We start from the raw sequence: 24590 nt of genomic DNA on the forward strand, positions 1-24590 counted from the left end.
TCTCTCTCTCTCTCTCTGTCAAAAATGAATAAAACATTAAAAAAAATTAAAAAATAATTTAAAGTTGCACATATGCATATGTGCAACCTGGTGCTTTTCAAACCTAGATGCAAGATCAACCTGGGGTGCTGTATATTTGTGTTTGTTTGCATTTACACACACACACACACACACACACACACACACACATACACGCAGCACTACCCTAGGAGATTCTGATCAGCAGGGTCCAAGAGGAAGCCCCCTTTGACCCATTTCTCTCCTATTTTTACACTTGATCTTAGGCAAAAGGCCGAGGAGCGATTCTCCTATTTTTAAAGACTGAGGTAGAATTCACATAACATGAAATTAACCACTAGCCTTTCCCCCCACCCCCCACTAACCATTTCAAATGGTTAATCCAGGGGCATTTAGTATGCTCACAGTGTTGTGCAACCGCTGTCTCTATCTAGCTCCAAGATATTTTCACCACCAAAAAGAAAACCTTGTACCCATTAAGCTGTCACCCCTCATTCCTCCCCCCTTTCAGCTCCAGGCTGCTTTCTGTCTCTATTGTTTGCCAGTTCTGGACGTTTCGCATAAGTGGAATCATAGACGATACGGTCTTTTGGGTCTTGCATGATGTTTTCAGATTCATCCACGTCATAGCAGAGATTGGGGTCTCATTTCTTCTTACGGCCACCTACTGTTGCATTACACGGAGCACCCCACTGTGTTTGTCCCTTTGTTCGTTCACGGACACTTGGGTTGTTCCTGCCTTTTGGCTGTGGTGGATAGAGCTACTGTGAACACGCACTGCCGGTGTCTGTTTGCAGACCTGCTTTCAGGATCGCTGGGTACGTCCCTGGGATTGGATTCGTTGGGTCGTATGATAATTCTACGTTTCACTTTTGGAAGAACGACCCAACTGTCTTCCACTGTGGCTGCGCCATTTTACAGCCCCACCAGCAGCGTATGAGGGTTCCAGTTTCTCCATACCCACGTCAGTTCTTGTTATGTCCTGTTTTCTTGTTTGCTTGCTTTCTTGCTTTTTGAAAAGAAGGCCATCCTAGTGGGCATGAAGTGGTATCTGTTGTGGTTTTCATGTGCATTTCCCCGATGACTAATGATGGTGAGCCTCTTTTCATGTGCCTCGGAGAAACACCTATTCAAGCCTTTTGCCTGTCTTTACATTGGGTTGTTTGCCTTTTTGTCGTTAAATTTGACAATTTGCTTCTGCTCCCTGGATATTAGACCCTTATTGGACGCTATGATTTGTAACTGGTGTCTGTTTTGGAAAAGTTCTGGTGGGTTCAATTAGCACAGATCTGGACCAGTGATTCTTGAGGCACCCTACAACACCTAGAAAGCTTTCTAAAAACAAACCGACCCCCTCCAAAGTGCAGCCTCCTGCCCTCAAGCTACCCTGGGTTCTGATAAGCCCCCTCTCCCCCGACCCCAAACAAATAACCACATGGCAAAGCAGCGGTTAGAGGTGCCCGATGACCTAACTGAATGGACAGGTGTCATTAAAACAGAGAATCCAGCAGTTCATAGAGAATCCGCCAGCATCGGCTCCCCGCTCCCCCTTCTCCAGAATGTTCTGGGCGTTCGGTAAATGTGCAGCAGGCCGCCCTTCCTCATGCTCACGCACATTACAGGATGGCCTGGGCCTCCCGAAGGACCGGCACCGAACCCGCCATGTTGTTTGGCCTCTCAGGTAACAATTCATCTGCCTGTTTCTCCTGTGCCCTGGGGGAAGGGCACCTCAGCATTGCCATGTAAACCCCTGAGCTGCGTGCTCATGTTTCTTTTCAGTTTCTTCTGATGGAGAGGGCACTATTGGTGCTTCCTTGAAACGTCATCTTAATCATGTTAATGTGGGATACTGTGGTTTTCCTCTCGAAAGAAACACATTGTCAGCCTGGGTTCCCTCTACCTTCTGTACCCTTAACTGCAAAGGATGGCTGACAGCTTGGCTCAAAACCGAGAAGGTGGGATGGTTCTGGGTCCGTTGGTGGAACTTTCTAGTGAAAGAAGTTCTCATCTGATAGGAAGCCTGGTGTGGGGGTGGAGAGGGCGAGATCCCCAGGGTTCTCTGCTTCATAGGAATCTCTTTCTTTATTTATTTATATCTATTTTTTTAATGTTTTAATTTTGTTTTTGAGAGAGAAAGACAGAGCACGAGCAGGGGAGGGGCAGAGAGAGGAAGACACAGAATCCGAAGCAGGCTCCAGGCTCCGAGCTGTCAGCACAGAGCCCGATGTGGGGCTCGAACTTGGGAACCGCGAGATCGCGACCTGAGCCAAAGTCAGACGCTTAACCGACTGAGCCACCCAGGCGCCCCTGCTTCGTAGGACTCTCTTAAGAGAAAGTATCTTCCGCCGATGCTTGAGCCATCCTTTACCACCTTGGCGGGTCCTTTCTTGTTCCTGGGTTCATAGGGGCTGAGAGCCTGTCATGTTCTGTGTACATGGTTCTTCCTTCCCGTGCCCTCCGCTCCAGTCTGCCACCTGCACTGCTCCTCCCATGTCTCCAGCTGGTGTAGAATGACTTAACTTCCATACAAACTTTGGGAACCACATAGGGACTCCTAAGAATAGACTCTGATGGATGGGAAAAGAAAAGAAAAAGATCGCCTCAAAGGGATTCAGTGCCACAGCAGTGCATGTGTTTTATTAAATTCCACGTTACGGCGCAAGGTAGTTTTGCTGGGCGGCTTTTATGGGATCCTTATGTGTTGCATCACATTTAGCCTTAGAGGAAGAACGCAACGAAATGTGTTTTGAATAATCGCCTGGTCAGCCATACGTCTCCTGCTTATTAGCACGTGCCCTCTGTACCAGTTTTAAAAAATCAATTACTATTTTGGAACTACCGTCTCCCTGCGAAAAAGGAGAGGCTGGCCCTGGGGTACGTGTTGCATTTCATCGTTACTCCGTGCAGAAGCCTGTCTTCGTGAAATGTAGGTAGCCCGTGTATTTGGTTGGCGCTTTTCTTTTCTTGCCTTTTTGTCAGACCATATGCCTTCTGGGGCTTGCCCTCGTCTGCTTCCTAGAGCGTTTCCTGCACTTGGCACGTGGCAATGCTGCCCCCTGGGGAGGAGGAGAGATAATTGTTTGATTATAGCTCCGAAGATATTTTAAGTATTCAAGGGGGAACTCTCGGTTTGAAAAGCAGATGCCGGGGGGGGGGGGGGGGGGGGCACCTGGGCAGCTTAGTCGGTTGAGCGTCCCACTTCGGCTCAGGTCACGAGCCTACGGTTTGTGAGTTCGAGCCCCGCATCGGGCTCTGCTGACAGCTCAGAGCCAGGAGCCTGCTTCGGATACTGTGTCTCTCTCTTTCTCTCTCTCCCTCCTCCACTCACGCTGTCTCTCTCTAAAAATAAATAAATAAATAAACATAAAGAGAAGAAAAGCAGATGCTTGTGGAAAGTAACCGATGGTGCGCTCCCGAACTGTGCTTCCCGACCCTGCTCACTTACCATCTTCCCTCTCCGGGGCAATGCCACACACACAGGAGGCAGGTGACTACCCGCCTTTGAGCGTCACTTACCCGAGGGTCTCAACCCCGACTTCAAGTTACAGTGACCCAAGGAGCGCTTACAAGCTAGTGTTCCTCGTGTGCCACCACGAGTCAATTAAGTCCAACGCCTTGGACAGATCCAGATGTCCCTGATGATTTGAGTTGCAGCCAGGGTGGAAATCCACTTTCTCACGGGCTCCCTCTCGTTCACGGGACTGAAGGAATATTTGTTGACGATTTCAAGCCCTTTGTGACACTTGGGCAGATGAGCCTTGATCTTGACCACCAGAAACACGGAGGTTTGTAAAGGAGAAAGAAAGGTTAGAACAGCTACAAATGCTGTTATATCATCGTTCTGGGGCCGTGAGAGGGGGGATAAGGATTTGATGTTCTGCTGACCATAAAAATCATTTATGTTCCTGTTGAAACGTTTCCTCCTCTGAGCCTTCTGTAGCGTTCTGCGCCCCTGCCACTGAGGGGATCTGTCGGGTGGTGACCATTTGTTATTTCTTTGCTCCCGCCTGAGATGAAGTCCTGGAGGAAATTCTTGGCACCTCGGATCTCAAACAGCCTTCCTGCACTGACTATTTGAACAAGCGAATAGCCCTTTATAGTTTTCCCACAGCTTGTCCTAGGGCGTGGGGCCCCCAAGCTCTCTCATCCTGAGCCAAGATTATATGCCTGAGCCGGTGAGCATCATCTATACCAAGCTTGGTGCCCATCTCTGCTCGCACGCCTCGTGCGTACCGTTTGCTGGGCTGTTCCCGGGAAGGACTTTCCCACCTTTGTGCCTCACCTTGGTGCAGTGATTACGGACTCGAGTGCCCACCAGGGCTGGGATCCCAACCACGTGACCGCGTGTCAGGGGTAACCAGGAGTGGTGGGGACCGTGGCCAGCTTCCAAGCCGCCCCTTCCGACGGGGATGGCCCTCCTCGGCTTTTGTCACGCGTTGTCTTTGGGGCTCATCACCCCCGTGTGCCGGTTCTTCTGATGTTCAAGAGAGGTAGAAATTCAGGTGTTTGAAATGAGATCTTCTGAGCTTAAGTATTGGCAACTCGATGGGGTTTCGGTAAATCACCGTGAGGGCCGGCGCCGCGGACCAGACAGAACACGTCTGCAGGCCGAGTTGGCCTCCGGGTGGCTTTGGAGCCCTGCGCTGCCAGCTCTCGCCGCCTGGCTTGCCTTTCTCCTGGGCGGAGGGGAGCAGGAGCCCGATGGGAGCGCGGTGGCGGCCGCACTTGTCTGTACGGATCATGGGAAGAGGAGAGGAGACGGAGCTCTGTTGGATTCTGGGTAAACTCTCCCTTTTAAAAAATGATTTGTTTGTGTAAACGCACCACAATCCAGTCCAACCTCTACCGACAAGTACTGCTGTGTTCACACGTCTTCTGTAGTCTTTTTTTCTTTTTGTAACCAAAGGAACCAAACCGTGGTCATGTATCAGCTAATTTGATAGCCACTCTTTCTCCCTGATCAATAACCAGAGCCCTTCCAAATTATTCCAGTGTGCTGTTAAACACACTTTAAAAATTATCCCAGGTAGGGGGCGCCTGGTTGGCTCAGTCGGTTAAGCAGCTGACTCGATATTGGCTTAGGTCAGTATCTCACAGTTTGTGGGTTTGAGCCCTGCGTCAGGCTCCCTGCTGACAGCGCGGGGCCTGCTTGCGATTCTTTCTCCCTCTCTCTCTGCCCCTCCCCTGCTCTCCCCCGTTTCCCTGTCTCTCAAAATGAATAAAATAAAACTTAAAAGAAGTCCACAGCGCCTAAGCGAAGTCTGACATGTGGTAGGTCCTCCGTGAGTAACTCTTGAGTGATTGTTAGCGGGCAGCAATTTATCAGATCCTATCCTGTCCTTATTGTTGGTCGTTTTTCCTTTTTTTCCTGTTGCTGTACACAGTGCTGTACACACCTCTTTATACGTTAAGCTCTTTACATATTTTAGCTGATTTTCATAGGTGGTACTGATGACCTCACGGCCGGGCAGTTGTTTGTTGTGGGGCCGTCCTGCGTATTGTAGGATGTGAGCAGCATCGCTGGCCTTTGCCCGCTACGTGCCGGTAGTTCCTCCCCTTGACGCTCGTGACAACCCCAAATGTCTCCAGACACTGCCAAGTGTTCCTGGGAGGCCAAATGGCTCCTGCGAGAGCCGCTGTGCCGGAGGGATCAGCCAACCAAAGAGTGGCAGTGTATTTTAAGATTTTCAACTTACAATGTGTGCTGCTCCGAAGAAATATTTCAGCAGACTGTGGTCAGCTGCCTTCCTCTACTCCCGTTTTACCCAGTCTCCTTCCCCCGAGAGATCAGAGCGTCCCCACTGCCCTGTGACCGGAGCAGTGCTGTCCAAGATGGCACTGTGCGATGATGGACATAGTCCGTGTCTGCCCTGCCCGGTATGGCAGCCGCCAGCCGCGTATGTTCCTTGAGTACTTGAAATGTGGCTGGTGCAACTGAAGGATGAAGTTTTGATTTTATTTCATTTTAATTAATTGAATGTTAAATAGCCACATGTGGCTAGTGGCTGCCACAGTGGACAGTGCAGGAATGCTTCTCTCTGGCTCCCCAAAATAACCCACCCTTTCTCAAAGCGGCCTTGCTGAAAATCAAATCAGTAGCAGGTTTGGGGGCAGCGTCTCTGTGGTTGGTGTGGGTTTGCTGTTGAGTTTGGCTCCTTCTTTCGTTACCTTCCAGCCTCCCGGTTAGGAAAGCAATCTAAAGAAATAAAGCCTGATTAAGATACGAAGGAACTGGGCTGCCCTCTGGCCCCCTAAGCCTGCCTGGAATGTGTTTACCTATAAATCTTGATGGACCTGGTTTGGGAATTCCGGCTTTCAGTTCCCCTTAACTCCTACCATCCACCTTCTCCTTTTCAAGACCTTTCCTCCCTACTGGCCTGTGTAGATGGATTCTTTGTCTGTTCACCCCTCCCTTTCTTCCTCCATCCTTCTCTGTCCTTCTGTCCATCCTGCTCCATCCCTCCGTCCACCCATCCATCCATCCATCCTTCCACTGACCCCCATCCAATTATTTATCCATCTGTGCGTCCCTCCATCCACCCCTTTGTCCATCCTTCGGTCCATCCCTCCACCCATCCTTCCCTCCGGCTTTCCCCCTCGCCCTTTCTCCCTTCATCTGTCTTAGCATAGTGCACTCCTGCTGTAAGGTCAGGGTCTGTGCGAAGTGCTGGGATGTCAACATCTCTGTGTTCCCTGACTCTGTGGTGTGCACACACTGGGGGGGCATCCGAAGGCCCCTGTCCTTCAGTGACGATTCAGAGCAGAGTTGGGAACGGGATTGCCTGGGCTCGTGGTGAGGGGGCCTCTGCAGGGCAGGGGGCTATGGATGCCTAGGGTGAGAAGGTGAGTTAAGGGCATTTCAGGGTTAGAGCACTGGGCTGCTTTGGGGAGGTTAACGAAGACCAGAGGCCTGTGTCCCTGCAGGCTCATTCTCTGCGATTGGGTTTTCAGGCCATCACGTCTGGAAGTCCTTTGGTCTTCCTTGGTTTCTGGGCCTGGGAATAACTCCTTACTTTGCTCGTGTCCCCTCTGCCGTCGTGAAGCGGACCTCAGGCCCACAAAAGGAACTCGAGGTGGAGTCTGGTAAGCAGCGTTCCGGTGATCCGAGGGGCCTGGCGGTTCTGCGTGGGTCACGAAGCAGGCCTGATTGACCTTGGCCCGATTGACCTTAGCTGTGCTCTTTGCTGCCCGTGCTGAACTCTGCTCAGATGGAACCAGGCTCCGAGTGCTGGCAGTCCGGGCTTAAGGGTGTGCATTGACAAGGTGGACAGAACAAATGTATTTCAGAAGAAGAGCCGGTTACTTGTTCTAAGTGTGGCTTTCTGTTTTGGAGACAGCCAGGTGCCGTGCTGTTGCTCTAAGCGGCTGGCACATCCGGAGAGGAGCAGCCCAGTGCTCAAGGGATGATTCCGTGGGCTTCCTGGTGGTGGTTTTCAACATGGGAGGAGCCATCGGAGAGGGCCGGAGCGTGTCCTCCAGGGGAACTGACTCTAACCCAGAGTGCCCGGCCGGCCCGGAGGGGCCTGCACACGCGGCCCCGTGCTGGTACCTGGCAGGCTCGGTGTGGACATGAAGGGTCTTCCAGAGGCTGTAGGGTCTAGAAGTTTAAGCCAGAGCGGCAGGGGCATGAGAGGAAGAAGCCTGGAGCCGGCGAGCTTGCAGGACGTACCCTGGCTCAGGTCCAAGGAGTGTAGACTTTGAAGCGGTTGTTAGAACGCCGCATGTTTATTGTGCTCTCTCGGGTGGGAAACGTTAGCTTCTTTTTGGTTCTGAAGGAGAATTTGGGGCTCACTATTAAAAAAAATTTTTTTTAATGTTTATTTTTGAGAGAGAGAAAGAGAGAGAGAGAACACGAGCAGGGGAGGGGCAGAGAATGAGAGAGAGAGGGAGACACAGAATCCAAAGCAGGCTCCGAGCTGTCAGCCCAGAGCCCGACGCGGGGCTCGAACCCACGAGCTGCGAGATCGTGGCCTGAGCTGAAGTTGGACGCTCAACCGACGGAGCCACCCAGGTGGGGCTCACTATTAAGCCACCTCATGGGGCTGCTCAAATATTGTTGGCTTCCAGTCCTACTCTGAGGCTTAAACAAAATTTTTTTTTCAGTTCCTGCAACTCAATATTGAACAAAATGACAGATTCCTGACAGCAGCGCCTGCTGGTTTGGGGGTAGCTGCTTTTCTTACAGGACATCCTGACTCCAGCCCAGTAACGCCTGGACTGCCTCACTCATTCATTGGGTCACGGCCCGTGTGTTGGGCCCCCTGCTGGTGATGCTGCGGTAAGGGCAACGGTGGCCTGTTCCCGGCTCTTTGGAGAGTATCGGGGAGCCTGGCATCGTCGAAACCTTTCCACCAATGACGACTTGCCCTTTGGGTAGGCGTGCCTTCGTGCAGATACACACCAAAGACCTCAGACTCAGCGCCTTCCTGGTGTTACTGAGAAGGGAAACCAGCAGGGTAACCAGCAGGGTGACGGGAATGAACGGGGGTGGTTACCGAGTGGCGCTGGGGTTGCTGATACTCTCCCCTTAGCGCCCACCCTCCGGGAGGCTGCCCCCCTCACCCCGGTCCGGGTCCCGGCCCTGGCCCTGCCACTGTTCCCCTGGCCCCGTGCTCCTCAAACTTTGTTTCCTGCTCACGCCTCTGGTCCCTCCTCCTGCCGTCCACTTTCTCTGCAGCCCAAGGGATCTTCCTGCGCAGCTAATGTGATGATGGTGCGCCTAGCCTCCACTCCTCCTGACTTCGTGCCACCTACGGACTGCGGCCCTGCTTTGTCAGGACGGCCCACGCCTTCTGGGGGACGCTTCCCTTTGCCGCACCCGCCCGTGCGCCGTCCGCTTGGGGCCAGGGCAGGGCCTGGTCCTCCTGGGACTGGCCTGCGTGGCGCTGGCAGCCTCCTGTGCCCTTCCCGGGCAGGTCGGAGGCGGTCTTGGTGCTCCTCTCTTGGGCTTTGAACCTACCGCCGGTGAATCGGCCCTGCCCCCGGGAGCCGCACTGTCTACCTGGTGCCTCTTCCCCTGGGCAGGGAGCCTTGGGCACGGGGATCCTGAAACCGGACTTCCCGGACTGGCAACGTTGCATATAGATGCGGGCGGCATTCTGGGTGTACGTGTAGGCACGTTTTTCCAGGGAGGAGATCAGTGGCTTATCTCAGATTCCCAACGAGATCCGAGACCTGGAAGATCCGCGGTCCCAGAGAGCTTAACTGACTCCTCGTGTCCTCTCCGGGCGGGCGTTTCTTCCGAGGAGCTTGCTGGGTGGTGACCGAATGTCTTAGATGTTCAGGCATGTCCCCTTTGCTTTTGTTCGTGGATTCAGATGGTGATATGTGCAAAGATGCATTAATAAAGAGTGGACTTCTCATGCCAAAAAGAAAACAGATGGCAGAAATGTGGCTGTTTTCTTCGTGGGGGGAGAGGTAATTCGTGCAAAAAGAGATGTGTGATGAAGTCCTTTTACTCTTAAAATCCTGGTACAGGAATTCCTGCAACTGGGAGCAATCCAAAGGGGTGAGCTTGATCTGGACGCTGTTTGCAAAGCTGAAATTGAGATCACGGAGCCCGGAGGACTGTGACGTCACCCCTGTGTGCCGCTCCTCTGAAAGGATGGCCAGGACCCTCCCTGGTTGCCTCCCCCTGTGATGCCATTTCTAAAGAATGTTATTGTTGGGCCTCTTGGCTCTCCTCGGCCAGTGAGGTTTTCCTCTCTCGTTTCAGTTGAGTTTACTTTTTCCGTCAATTGTTACTATTTCTTTCTTTCTTTCCCAAATCCTTCCTTACAACCTCCCCTTTTAATTTTTAAATATCCCTTCCTGTCCGTTGTATTCCGTACTAAGCTAAGAATCAAACTTTTGTAACACTGTATTTTATTTTTAGAGTGAAGTCCCTCATCCAGCATTTTGTCCATGTTAAAAATAAGACGGTCATTAACTAACTTCCATGAAGTACTCCTGTCAGAGTAATCCTCACTAGAAGTTTCTCAGGAGGATGATGGAGATAGAAATTATTTAGAGGTGGAGTCTGGTGCGTATATGCTTACAGGCACACCTGGGGTTTGGTTCCAGACCACTGCAGTAAAGCGAGTGTCACAAAGAGAGCCCAATGAACTTTTTCTTTTCCCGGTGCATATAAAAGTTATACGTATACTATACTATAGGCTGTTAAGCGCACAATAACGGTATGATGTCTAAAAAACAGCGTACGTGCCTTATTATAACACACTTTATTGCTGAAAAATGCTAGCCATCATCTGAGCTCTCAGTGAGTTGTAATCACTGATCACAGATCACCGGAACAGTTAGACTAATAAGGAAAAAGTTGGAGATGTTTAGAGAGTTACCAAAATGTGAGACAGAGACGTGAAACGAGCGAATGCTGTGGAAAAAAGGTGCTGATAGACGTATTCTATGCAGGGCGGCCACAAGCCTTCGATTTGTGAAAAAACACAATTATTTGCCAAGTGCCATAAGAGGAGGTGTACCTGTATTTTATGGCATCTTTAGTTCTAGTGTTTTCCCCAGGGATGGTGGTTCCTGCCTGATAGATTCTTGGAACTGTTTCAGTTTTGCTTGGAATCCTTGCTGTGAGCTCAGTGGGAGTGCAGGGAGCCAGCCAGCGACCCTGCAAGGGCTTCTTCCGAGTCCTCGTCTGGTCTGGGTATTTCTTAGGCACGCATCCCTGAGCTCAGGTTCCTGCTGGGTGAACTGGGGGTGATGATCGTGGACCCATCGCTTAAAATTGTGCTGACTGAAGGAGACTCTCCCTGTCTGGCCAGAGCACAATGCGGGTTTGCCCCCGGCTGCCGGGTGTGGCCGCACACTTTCAGTTGTGTCTGCAAGACTGCGGGGAGGTGGGCGGTAGCCCTACACCGAAGTGCCTAACGTATGACTGGGTGCACTTGCCTGTGGGTATAAACCAGAGCATCGCCCTTCCCAGTACTGCTGACTGCTACAGAAAGGAAGGAAGGACTGTTTTGTATCGCATGCACGACCAAAAGACAAGTTTCATAACGTCGTATGTACCATGCTACCCCTCAGAGGTGTGCTGTGCTCTAAGATTTTCTTTTTAAACGAAAGCACTGATTGCGACCTGCCGGGTGGCTTTCACTGCTCATGAATGGGTTGTGACCAGACACGAGAGCCCGATACAGGGTAAGGTGATGGATGAGTGCAGAGGATCGGAAACGGTTACTTTAGAGAGTGTGTCAGCACGTGTCCAGCTATTTGGAGGACGTTCTGGGGCATTGTTGAGCCATCACTTGGAATCTGTGGATCAGAATCGCCAGAGGCGCGTAACAGCTTAATGTGAGATGACAGTGAAGCTAGCTGTTGTCCAGAGTGTTTCATATGATTTGGAATCTTGACATTGTTTCTTCCCACTGTAAATCATATGAAACACTCTGGACAACTTACAATTTTCAGAGAGAGAGTGCAGGGGAGTGGCAGAGAGAGTGAGAGAGAGAGAGAGAGAGAGTCCCAAGCGGGCTCTGCGTTGTCAACACAGAGCCTGACGTAGGGCTCGATCTCACAAACTGTGAGATCATAACCCGAGCTGAAATCAAGACAAGAGTCGGATGCTTTACTGACTGAGCCATCCAGGCGCCCCTGTGTGTGTGTGTATTTTTAATACACCTTTAGTGAGGTGTAATTTACACAGCACAAAATTCACCCATTTCAGTGTAGTTTGAGGAGTTTTAGCAAATGTATACAGCTGTATGACCATCACCATGAGTTGGTTTTCGCATATTCCCGTCTCCCCCACCCCCGGCACGTCCCCTTTCCTGTTCCAGTCCCTCAAAACCACAGATCTGCTTTCTGTCTTTTATGTGTATTTTGGAATGCCTGCTTTTCTGGTTCCTCTTTGGCAAAGACAGATTCCAGAAGTCAGACTTTCCTGGAAGCCGTCATTTCTCCACTTTCCCTGCTGAGAGAGAACTGCAGTGGCTGGGACCCTCCCTGGTGACCAGCTGCCTGGTCTGGAGCCCAGGGAGGAGGACAAACTCAGATTCGTCTGTACAGGTTGGGCACTGAGGGCCGCTGGTCTGCGTGGGCGTGGAATGGGCGGGTGGGCTTTTAAGGCAGCTGTGGACTATTGGAGGACCCACAGCTGACTTTGGGTCTCCTCGTGAGGGCCCCTCAGCCTGCCCTGGCTCCCGTCGGTTAGTGCCGTGGGTCCAGGATGCCATTTCTAACTCGACAAGCCCGCGTTTCCTATCGCATAGTAAACAGCCCCTGAGCACCTGTTAGTCCCATCCCCGAGAGGAAGAGAGGCGTCCGCCACGCTTCAGCCCGCTCCTTGGGATCCAGTCTCTCAGGCCTCAGATCTGCACACCTGCTCTTGAACGTATTCTGTCGAGACAGAGACATCTAAAAACAGCTCTAGAGCGACCGCAGACTCCATTCGCCATCGATCGGATCAAGCCAGTAACTTCCCCTGCGTGTGCGGTTGTGGCACCTACGGGACACTCTGGAGCTCCGTGGGGGCAGGGCAGAGTTGGGGGAGATGCGGTTCTTGCCCAGAAGGAACCAACAGTGGGGGAGATGCGACATGAACGAATCACCACGTTCTGCTTGTAGGTTTCATAGATGTCCCAGGAGGAGAGAGAGTGCTGAGGCTGGGAGAGAAAGGGCTGCCTACTTCCTGCTGGGACGTGCTGGGTACGGACAGGAGGCATTCCGTGCCACATCCTGGGACACGACTAGGATTTGAATTGGAGGGGGATGGGAGGGAGGCGTGGCAAAGGGAAAGGACAGTCCAAGTCTGGGAAAGCCGTTCCTGAAGGTTGCTGGGAACGCAGGTGAACAGCGAGGAGCCGGAGGGAAGCAGAGTTCCCTGCATGAAGTTTTGTGGTCTTAGAAACCCTAGAAAGCATCTAGGATCCCCACTATGGGCTTGTGGAAGAAGGCTTTTCAGTGTAGATATTTCCTAAGGGCCCAGCATCTCAGCGGGTGGATTTCGCTGTGACCTTTTGTGGAGTCAGGTGACGGTAGAGCAGGGGAACCCTAGGGCCATGCTGTCCCGCCCAGGAGCCGCTGCCACATGGGCGACTGTGCATGTCCCATCGTAGTGAGCCCAAGATGAGGTGGGCTGTGAGTAAAACGTACACTTTGTAGAAAAACAGGTAAAATATCTGTTTAAAATTTTTATCATCATCACATGTTAAGTGATAGTTTTTTCAATATATTGGGTTTCTTAAAAAAATACACACACACACCCATACACGTATATATGTATATATATAGGTTTTTTTGTGGGGGGGGGGTAAGGAGGGGCTGAGAGAGGGAGAGAGAGAACATCTCAAGCAGGCTCCATGCTGATGCAAGGCTCAATCTCATGACTGTGAGATCATGACCTGAGCCGAATCACGAGTCGGCTGTTTAACCAACTGAGCCACCCAGGCGCCCCTATAAAATATCTTAGTAAACTTAATTTCACCGGTTTCCTTTTAAGTGTGGCTGCTAGAAACGTTTGAATTCGGTATGTGGCTCTTGTATTTCTCTTGGATAGCACCGCCCTAGAGAATTCTTTCCACCCGCTGGGCTGACGTTTATCTTCTCCGGGCTCTAGCTTGTACCGTTGGAGCTCATTCGTGGAGGTGGACAGTGTTTTCTGTTGTCTTGGGACTGGGCACTCGATGGGCTCCATGAGAAATTCTTTTTCTCTGTGATTTTCACGGCAGAGGGCCCTGCTGGCTGGGGCTCTCGGGCAGATGGCTGTGCTAGGGCGCCCCTCTGGGTGTGGTTTTCTTTGGGTGGTACACTCCCATCACATAGCGGCCTGGGGTCTGCTTGCTTCGCTCTGCATTCTAGCACCTGAATCCCAGGCTTTTAAACCGCGTGCCATTTGTGCAGTATTCTGCTAAATCAGAAGAATAATTACATTTTTCCAGTTTCTAGACAAAAAAAATACAGAGTGTGTAATAAGGTTCAGAAACCTTGATAACGGTCACAGCCCTTCAGCCTCACCACCCCGCTGTAAAGATGAGAAAACGGAGGCCCCAGTGCGACAGGCATTCGCCAAGGCCCGTCGCCACTTAAGTGGTTCTAGTTTCCTTGGTTGGAGGTTGTCTCCCACAAAGTTTACAAAAGTTAATTGCTGTCTGTGTCCACTGTCACTGCGATTCAACGAAATATATACCGAGGGACCCTATGCTCACTCACGCACCAGCTCGTGGTCTTTTTTGGGTGTTGTGACTTTCTTTCACCAGTGCGTGAACCATCTGAGAACCAGGAGGATCGCTGGGGAGGGGGAGCCTCTGGGAAGTTTGCTGGTCTCCCGAAATACCTCCTAGACTGGTTGCCTTCGGACAGTTTATTCTTTGCCGATCTTGCCTCTGTTTGCTCCCTTCCCGGTAGACAGGCCCACGCTCAGGAAACCAGGGCATAGGTGAGCCGTCGGCTTGGTCAGTAGAGAATCAGAATAGAAAGCTAGGGGAGGTCTTCAGGGACATTTCCTCAAGCTGTGTGGCCTGCCCAACTGCCTTTCTTCCTTCTCAGGATGTATCTAGAAGAGCTGTCAGAGGCAGGAATGAACCGACAGTGCCTTGGCCTCCTGAGCCCTGCTTTTCTTGTAACATCGACCTTGTGAGCTCAGTCAAATTCTGAGTGCCCTTTTCTCTCTCGAGTCTGTCTCTTCCCGTTGTCTCTTGACTGCTCGTTGGTTCCATTTTGGTTTTTACATGGTACCAGTTTCTGGAATTGTCCCGGTCAACTTCTCACACAGTCTCGTGAAGGCCCGTTGTGTGCGAGGGCTCTGGCTTAAAAAGGTGGATTAGAGAAACAGCACCCTTGCTTTCAAGGAGCTGACAGACCAGTAGGGGAGGCAGCCAGGGGAAATAGCGATTGCACCAGAAAGTGACAGCACTGTTGAGAACAGAAATGTGCACAGCGGTCCTTTTCACCCGTTCCCCCCCGAGACTCCACGGTAGGGGAAGGACAGACTCTCCAGTCCTCTCCAAATAATGCCTGCGCTTGGCTAACACGGTTTAAATCACCAAGGACGCCCCTATAACCAAGTGAGGCGAAACACTCAGACTTTTCACTGATTCTGATTCTCTCTGCCCTTCGTCCGGATCTCCGAATGCGTTAGCCAACCAAGTGCTCTAACAAATGGCTCAAAATCTCAGTGGCTTAACAGAAGTTTCTCGCTCCTGTAAGTGCAGTGGGGGTCCCGGGGGTAGGGAAGGGGCTTCCCAGACCCTCGGATCCATACAGCCTGCTCAGTTCTGTGAAACCAAAGTGCGCTTCTGATCTCCAGGACTGTAAGATAAAAAAACCTATGCTGTTTAAAGCCACCACGTTCGTCATCATGCGTCCCAGCAGCAAGAGGAGGCAAATACGGTCCGAAACGAGTCTCCTGGAGACACAAGAGGGAGGCAGGAAGGGGAGCGGCCGCAGCCCGCGTCCAGGCTGTAACTAAAGAGGCCACCCCCAGTTAGCACGAGCCTGGCGGGCTTGTTGGCTCATCCCCATTTTGAAGATTTGGAAACCGGGGCTCAGAGAGAAACAGAATGACTCATCCAGGGTTTCTCGGCAGTAAATGGCTCTCCTGGAACTGGCACCGACTGGGGCGGCCCGATGCCACCTTCTTAAAGAGCCCTGGGGGATGCAGCAGGTGGAAGGGAACGAAAGAAACCGGCATCTGTGCCGTTCATCACTCTCTCCCTTCTTGTGCACCGGCTCTGGTAAGATTGGCCAGCGACACGTACTCCTCTCCTCTGCTGAGGCCGGGAAGAACCGTTTGTTAAGGGGAGACTCCGCGAGGGGACTGTGTCCGAGTGGTTGTTGAGGGCAGGGGGCACCTCTCCTGGCCGGCGTCGCTCAGACGGGGCGGCGGGGTGAGGGGCTGGTGAGGGCCGGCCGGTGTCAGGGCATGCGTTGAAGCGTGGGGACGGTGGGTGCCCTGCTTCTCGGTTCATCGCTTTCCATGTTTCCCCAGCTCCCCCGCATCGGGAAAATGCCATCAAACTCAGGCTGTGCTCGCTACCTACTTGTTGCCTGAAAGCAAAGCCCGCTTGTGCCTTACGGGTTTGTTCTGAGCCCTTGAGCAAGCGCATTGTAGATTTCCCCGGAGGGTGATGAGACAGACCGTCTCTTACCTCTCTGGCAGGGGTCACGCACTTGGGCAGTTTATGTCAGGTGCTTACTGGAAGCTCACATTCGTCATTGACAATAAAGAGCGGAGTGTCGGGACATACCTGAAGAGGTGACTCGAGGTGCCTGGTGTATGGGTTATGCTTTTTACTGCAAGTGATGGAAGATTCCAGCATGACAGAAAGTGGTGCTAATGCGGAGTGAAAGGGCACGAGGAAATAGACCAACCAGTGTACGAAATTGTATGTGGTGTCGTATCAGCTGTGGAAAAGTGAGCTGGAGGACAGAGAAGAGAGGAAAAGAAATGAAAACGTGAATCCAGGGCTTCTGGGCTTTAGGTGATTTTATCTCCTATTCTTCGTACTTTACTGTGAATGTTTTACATTGGGTTGGAGATACCGGGAAAAGAGCGTCATGTTCTTCAACCTTGAAAATTTACTTCTTGGACTCTTGAGGAAGATAGTTGTAAATGCAGATTATGAGCTTTCTAATACAGAGATGTTCCTTTCATCATAGTTTTACAAATTGGGATGTAATTCACGTATAGCACGAAACTCACCATTTAAAGCGCGCAGTTCATGAGTTTGAGCGTATTCATATTGTGCAGCCGTCACTATCTCATTCCAGAACATTTTTATCCCTCCCAACAGAAGCCCCACACCTATTAGTGTCACTCTCGTCCCCTCGCCCCCAGCCCCTGGCAACCACTGATCTACTTTGTGCCCCACTGGACTTGCCTGTTCTGGCCATTTCTTATAGATGGAGCCACACAACACGTGACCTTCTGTGTCTGGCTTCTTTCACCCAGTACGATGACTTCAAGGTCCATCCGTGTTGTAGCAAGTGTCCATACTGCGTTCTTTTCTTGTGTTTTTAATGGCTATATAATATGCCATTGAATGGGTAGACCGTGTTTTATTTATCCATCCATCAGTTGATGGCCCTTCGTTGTTGCCACCTTTTGGCTATTGTGAGTAATGCCAGCATGGACCTTCATTTGTGTGGATGTACGTTCTCATTTCTCTTGGGTATACACCCAGATGTAGAATTACTGGGTCATATGGAAACTGAGTGTTTAACTATTCTGAGAAATTGCTGCACTGTTTTCTCAAGCACTGCTTATGAATATTCGTATTAGCAGAAGTCAGGAAATAATGTAGCTTGTCAATAGTAGGAGAGAGCTTAGGTGAATTGTATTAATCCCCTTAGCAAACGCTTGGTAAGAACGCAAGCTCTTTTATTCCTAGATTACGTACTAGGGGTCAAAGGCAGTTGAAATGGGATAATTGTCCCTATTTAAGATTGAGCTTAGTCTATTCCACTCTTCTAGGTGATGTTTGCAGATAATTTAAGAAGGGAGACAGAATACTTGGGCTATAGTGTTAGGCCAGCTCCAGTAATTTGGGGGGAGGCTCCAGGTATGAATTAATAAGTAAAGATGTTACACATTACAAAGTTGAGTGGAATAGACGGGACAGAAAATTGTATATACTGTGTGAGCGTGACTGTGTCAGAAAAAACAAATTAAAAGAGCACGGAGGGGCGCCTGGGTGGCTCAGTCAGTTAAGTGTCCAACTTCGGCTCAGGTCACGATCTTGCAGTTCACGAGTTCGAGCCCTGTATTGGCCTCTGCTGACAGCTCAGAGCCTGGAGCTGCTTCAGAATCTGTGTCTCCCTCTCTGTCTGCCTCTCCCTCGCTTGTACTCTGTTTCTCTCCCTGTGTCTCTCTCTCAAAAATAAATAAAACATTAAAAAAAGAGTGAAAAGAACACAGAAAAAAGGTGGAGGGAAACACAGTAAAATAGGAATAATGGTTTTATTTGAGTGGCGGTATGAATGGACAGTTCCCACCTATTCAGGTGTAGTTCCTAAACTTTCTGTAATGGAAACTGTAATAGAACAAAAATGCCCCTGAGCCTGTGTGTGGTGACTGTGGGAAGGTGTCGGCTGGAAAAATCTAGCGTCAGGTTTCTGGGGAGGTGAGAATTCAGGAACTTGGGCCGGCCTGCCTGTGAGTGAGTGAAGACAGAACTTTGGGTTTGCCTTAGGGAGGACTCGTAACCCCAGTCTGGGCCTATCCTGGCACTCAGTGCCGTGCACCTGCAGACAGCCACTGCGCTCGAGGAGGGGCCATTGGACATCAGTGTCGCCGCCCCCTTGGAGGGAAGAGCGTCGCCAGGATGAAGGGTCACAAGATTGTCCCGGAAGAAGCCCACCGCCTTGCTGAGGGTGCTGGTCGTCTCTGGCTGAGTATGAGATCTCCCCCACGTGGCTCCAGGCCTCCCCCTGACGTACAGGAATCCTGCTTTTTAGCCAACAACAGCCAGAAAGCACTCCTTGCTGAAAGACTAACACCAAAACAACTCCACTGTTCCAGACTCCCAGACGTTGGCCTTCTGACAGTGAAAAGGGAACCAGGATTTATTCAGCTCTCCTCATTACATCAACGTGATCAAATACATCCTAAGACCGAACCTCTCATCTGAAGTGATTTAGTCATTACTGAAGCAATGTTACCCACCAACACCCTTCTTGGGGGAAAGACATCATTTTGATATTGGTACAGTTTCAAATATTCAAGGATGGCCTGTGCTGTGCAACAGAAAACCGTGAAGTCTTTGTCCCATAAATATTTCGGAATGATGATTAGGACAATCAATTTAGACACGCTCGATGCTGTTGTTGAAAGTCAGGCCAGAATGTGCCTGTGTGCCATGAAGTCGCAACCGTCTGGAAGTCTGGAGGGTGTGTCGGCCTGGTAGATGGGTGAATCAGAAGGTCGGCATGGATGTTTATTGTAATGTTCTGCAATAGGAGGAAAAGCCTTCTCTGCATTTCACTGCCTCCTAATAGAGGACAGCCTGGATCATCACCACAAATGTCCACTACGGACGGGATCTGACGATAGACTGGGAAGGGAAGTGAGAGCTTAGGTGTCTTATTGGTTTCCTATTGCCGCATCACATATCACTCCGAGATTTAGTGGCTTCAAATGACAGTGAGCATTATGTCACATGACTCCTGTGGTGCAGGAATATGGGAGTTTCACTGGGTGGGCTTTGATTGGGTCTCACAAGGTGTCATGGTCAAGATGCTGCCCGGGGCCGAAGTCATCCGAAGGTTTGACTGGGGCTGGTGGACCCACTCTCAAGGTGGTTTACCCATGTGGCCGGCCAGTTGGTGCTGGCTGTTGGCAGGAGGCCTCAGTTCTTCCCCATTTGGGTCTCTTCATCGGGCTGCTTTAGGGAGCTCACAACCTGGCTGCCGGTTTCCCCCAGAGCCAGCAATCTAAGAGAGCAGGATGGAAGCACAGTGTCTTTTATGACTGCATCTCAGAGGCCACGCACCGTCATTTCCTCAGTATCTTGTCGGTTGCACAGCTCAACCCTATTCTGTGGCGGAGGGGACTGTGTGAGGCCATGAACACCAGGAGGCAGGAGGCATTGGGAGCCCTCTTAGAAGCTGGCTGTCACGGGTGTCCTGCTGTAGGCATGCGTGTTTCATTCACAGTATGATGGATGAAGCCAGGGAGTGGGTTTATGTGCTCCTCCTTGCTGTCAGCTGGCCCCTTTGCCGCGTTCTGCCTGCCCAAGGGATCCCTATCTTTGCCTTCTAGCTTACCACTTCTGTCTTTTGGGAGCTGGGAAACGTCATCATTGAGCCTGTTCAGACTACCATCAAGTAAGTAAATGGGCTCAAGGTGTAGGCCCTGTGGATCGATAAGACCAATAGCAAGGACTTGATAAACTTCTATGTGGGTGCAGGGACCTTACTCTTGGCGTGAGCTGGACTCTGAGAGGCGTGCTTCCTCCTCAACTAGCTTTGTAGTACTGATTCTGTGGATGACTGTGCAAACTCCATGCCTTGTTTATTTTTTTAAATTTTTTTTTTACATTTATTTATTTTTGAGACAGAGAGAGAGAGAGAGCATGAACAGGGGAGGGTCAGAGAAAGAGGGAGACACAGAATCTGAAACAGGCTCCAGGCTCTGAGCCGTCAGCACAGAGCCCGACGCAGGGCTCGAACCCACAGACTGTGAGATCATGACCTGAGCCGAAGTCGGACGCTCAACCGACTGAGCCACCCAGGCGCCCCTCCATGCCTCGTTTAGAAAGAAAGTGGAGTCAGAGACATCCGGCTTCTCTATCGGGCCAACATAAAATTCACTACTAGAACAGTAGAGGTGTCATTTGGTTTATTTTTAGAACAACAAGTATGGAAGTGTTATTATAATCCCCTGTACTGGCTATTGGACAGAAGATTGAAAAGATGAACTTCAGAGAGTTTTATAACAGTTCTGAATTATGAAGTGAGTTGGCCTCAGTAGCTCTAGTTCAGGATTCCCACCTCTCTTTGCTGACGAAATGAGATCACAGATGTAAACGTGCTTGGAATGCACCTGTGCTTGAGCATTTTTCCCCCAGCTTATGTGCGAATCAAGAATGGCAGAGATGTGCTCAGGGCTCCATTTATCCTGAAGTAGCGTCGTTTTTGGTGTGGTTTGATCCCATTCAGAACTTGAATCACGCACAACGCCCTACTGTTACCTGCTTGACTTGGAGCCACGCCGCCATCACGCCATCCCCGACCTGTAAAGGAATCGTGCTCCAGACGTTGGTGTTTCGGGACGGCGTGGCATGCACTAGGCTCATCCTGTGATGTCGTGTGTTTTGAGTGCATTGTAGTTGGCAGGCTGTCTGTGGTGTATCTTGCCTTCTGTATATTTCTGTTTTGATGTTGACTCTAACATCTAAAAACTATGTATAAAATGGAGACAAATTACAATCTGTTCCATTCTGATGGCGCTTATTGGCGCTTATCAGTTTCTAAATGCTACTGGGAGAGACAGAGCCTTGTTGTCAAACCAGTTTGGGGAAATAACATGTTCAGAATTCATCCTGGTCTTGTGAGGTTTGGCCGTGGTTGTGGTATCTCACTTTCCTGGGGCCAAGGACTTGAACAGAAGATGTGGGAAGATTGAGGTGGTGAAATTTAGGTTATCGGATTCCCATGCATACCAGTCAGTGTGCATTTATAGAGACGACCGAAGAGATAGCTGCCCAGACTCAGACAATTATAAGGTGTGGCCTGTTTCATCCAACAGCTGTCTTGTCAATCATTGTGATCATGGGATGTGGGGGAGGGGACGTTCTCCCTAAAGAAACCCATCTGGAAACCTTTTGTGTATCTATGTCAAGCCAAGGTTTCCTTAATCAATTGTGCTTCAAGGAGAGAGGTCTGTAGACAATGCGCTTTTGTTGTTTTTCTCCAAAAAACAAAAAAGGCAATTTCTGCCTCCTACTGTATAAGGAATACAGGCAGTATTTATTTAGTAGGTATCTCCTTGTATTGTCGCCACGCGTGCTGGGCTTTTTGCATTTGGTCAGTGGTTAATGTTTCACTCCTTAACTTCTGATGCCCGGTAGGTGAAACTTACCAATACATTTCAGATAGATTTAAGCTGTAATGCATGCAAACCGTTGTGTGTGTGTGTGGGGGGCATCTGTAAAGGAATGAGAACAAAACATAGGTGTCCTCTTGTGGAAGGTTCCAGTGTCATCAGCTCATTAAACGTAGTGCTTGGAAGAAGATGCTCGTTTACCTGTTTTGTAACTGTCCATATCTCTTTTCGCTGCTATTTAAAGTTGCACTTTGACATAGGAATGCTTTTAACTGCAAGCGTACAGATATTGTTGCTGATTATTATTTGGGCAAAGCCAGTCAGTTAATTTTCCACCTAAATAGTTGGAGCAAAGGCAGTCAATTAGATGAGATAATATCTAATTTTGTATTAAAATCTAATTCTGGAGTCGATTCAAGCCAACGTACACGAAATTGACCTGACTTTCAAATTTGCTTTCATAATTTTATTTTGCAGGATAACAAAGCCATTGACCTTTGCCGATTGTGTTGGGGATGAACTTCCTTTAGGATGGGAAACTGTATATGATAAGCAAATTGGAATTTATTACATGGACCACATAAATAGTAAGTAGACTGCCACATTTGAGTTATTACATGTGAATGAGTTTTCATGTTGATCTCAGAGATGCTAAGAACTCTTTTTGTACAGCTAAAACAATCATTACTATCCGATGCGGCATTGGACTGGATTTTATCAATGTAACCTGAAGTTTTTGTTTGTTGAGTTCTTCAGAAAGTGAAGTGGTTACGGAGCTACCTTGCTTGTGTGTTGCTCTGAACTGCACGGAAAATGTTGAAAGGAGAGTTCTAATGGCTAATAGAAGGACTACGTTTCCCAGGCAGTCTGGAAATAGAAAGATCTTTCATAATGAGAAGGTTGTTTATTGCAAAGCGGAGCTTACGGGTTCTTGGAACAATGAACACCCAAGTGATTACCTTACCTTCATTTTGTCTTACACGTTTAATTTTAACTTGAATACACCAAACCTTTTTGATCTTTGGGGAGGGTGAAAACTGTGTAAAGACCACAGCTAAAATAAGGGTCCCTTGACCTCGCGAGCTTTCTTCAAAGAACCGTTTAGAGCAGTGGCTCTCCATCGGGGCTGGTTTTGTCTCCCGGGACGACTTGGCAGTGTCCAGAGGCCTTGTCCATGGTCACGCCCGGGAGAGGTGCTGCGGCGTCCAGTGAGCAGAGGTTGGGCGGGGGGTGCCGTTGAACTCTGTCCGCTGGTCAGGACAGCTCCCCGAAACGGCCGGACACACCCTGGTTCACAAGCTCCATTGTATCAGAGATCTGTTCTCCACCGCTCGCTCTCGGCTTGCTGCACTTTCGTCAGCCCTCCTCGATCTGGCCCGGCTGGGACCCACTTGTCACTCAGATTCCCGCTTTTTACTCCCTCCCGGCTTCATTCTAGCTACCCTCAGTGTTTCTGTCGTTCGACATTTTTCATTCCTCAGGACACCAAGCACGGCTTCCCCTCAGCGAGTTTTCTGTCCTTCAGTTTATTAAGTGTGGGGGTGCCCGGGGGGCCCGAAGACTCGCGATGCCTGCCACGGAGTGATTTGTAGCTCTTTCTGGTCCCACGGCTTCTCCTGTCCCGTAGTGCAGTCAGCCCAGGTTGGTGTCTTCAGGGCCGATTCTTGCCTGTCTCTTCCAGCCCGGCCTCCCGAGTCGGCGTTTGGAAACCCGAGTGGCGAGGCTTCCTTTCTCAGTCCCCGGGCAGTGGAATTTCTGGTGCCTGGCGGTCAGCCTTGCCCTTGATTGTGGCTCTTACCCCAAGACTGGGCAGTGGGGATAAGTACTGCCCCAGACGGGGCCCAGGCCTGTCTGCCCTGTCAGGTAGTTACCCAAGTGGCAGGAGGGCTTCTGGGTAAATCCACCACCCAGCGGACAGGGCGCTGTCCTTAGCGAGGCTCCAGCTGCGGATGGCCCTCCCTGTAGCCCCAGCCGACCTGGTGTCTCACGACAGTGTGTGTTCAAGGTGTCTTGCTGTCTGGGCTTGCCCTCCCAGCTGCTGGAGGGCAGCTCCTGCAGGTGAGGGCCTCTGCTACAGGTGAGGGGCCGCCCCCGCAGGTGAGGGATGCTTTCGCAGGTGAGGGATGCTCCCACAGGTGAGCGATGCTCCTGCAGGTGGGGGCCGCTCCCGCAGGTGGGGGATGTTCCCACAGGTGAGGGCCGCTCCCGCAGGTGAGGGATGTTCTCGCAGGTGGGGGCCACTCCTGTAGGGGAGGGATGTTCCCGCAGGTGAGGGCCGTTCCCGCAGGTGAGAGATGCTCCCGCAGGTGGGGGATGTTCCTGCAGGTGAGGGCTGCTCCCGCAGGTGAGGGATGTTCCCGCAGGTGAGAGATGCTCCCGCAGGTGGGGGATGTTCCTGCAGTGAGGGCTGCTCCCGCAGGTGAGGGATGTTCCCGCAGGTGAGAGATGCTCCCGCAGGTGGGGGATGTTCCCACAGGTGAGGGCCGCTCCCACAGGTGAGGGCCACTCCCACAGGTGAGGGATGTTCCTGCAGGGGAGAGATGCTCCCGCAGGTGGGGGCCGCTCCCACAGGTGGGGTATGTTCCCGCAGGTGAGAGATGCTCCTGCAGGTGAGGGCCACTCCCGCAGGTGAGGGATGTTCCCGCAGGTGGGGGCCACTCCCGTAGGGGAGGGATGGTCCCACAGGTGAGGGCCGTTCCCGCAGGTGAGGGATGTTCCCGCAGGTGAGAGATGCTCCCGCAGGTGGGGGATGTTCCCGCAGGTGGGGGCCGCTCCCGCAGGTGAGGGATGGTCCCACAGGTGAGGGCCGCTCCCGCAGGTGAGGGATGTTCCCCCAGGTGGGGGCCACTCCTGTAGGGGAGGGCTGTTCCCGCAGGGGAGGGCTGTTCCCGCAGGTGAGGGATGTTCCCGCAGGTGAGAGATGCTCCCGCAGGTGGGGGATGTTCCTGCAGGTGAGGGCTGCTCCCGCAGGTGAGGGATGTTCCCGCAGGTGAGAGATGCTCCTGCAGGTGGGGGCCACTCCTGTAGGGGAGGGCTGTTCCCGCAGGGGAGGGCTGTTCCCGCAGGTGAGGGATGTTCCCGC

At 51.2% G+C, this 24590-nt stretch overlaps 1 protein-coding gene across 1 annotated transcript in view; it reads left to right on the forward strand.

Annotated features, from left to right (window-relative positions):
* WWC3 (WWC family member 3) overlaps nt 1-24590 on the forward strand; it is a 117441-nt gene that overhangs the window by 19719 nt on the left and 73132 nt on the right. Inside the window, exon 2 of the mRNA XM_043570794.1 lies at nt 21986-22095. Within this exon, the coding sequence (XP_043426729.1) occupies nt 22080-22095 (16 nt within the window). The 5' untranslated portion in view covers nt 21986-22079. The remainder of the gene's footprint in view (nt 1-21985; nt 22096-24590) is intronic.

This window comes from Prionailurus bengalensis, chromosome X (genome assembly GCF_016509475.1).
Source record: "Prionailurus bengalensis isolate Pbe53 chromosome X, Fcat_Pben_1.1_paternal_pri, whole genome shotgun sequence".
Classification (NCBI taxonomy): domain Eukaryota; kingdom Metazoa; phylum Chordata; class Mammalia; order Carnivora; family Felidae; genus Prionailurus; species Prionailurus bengalensis.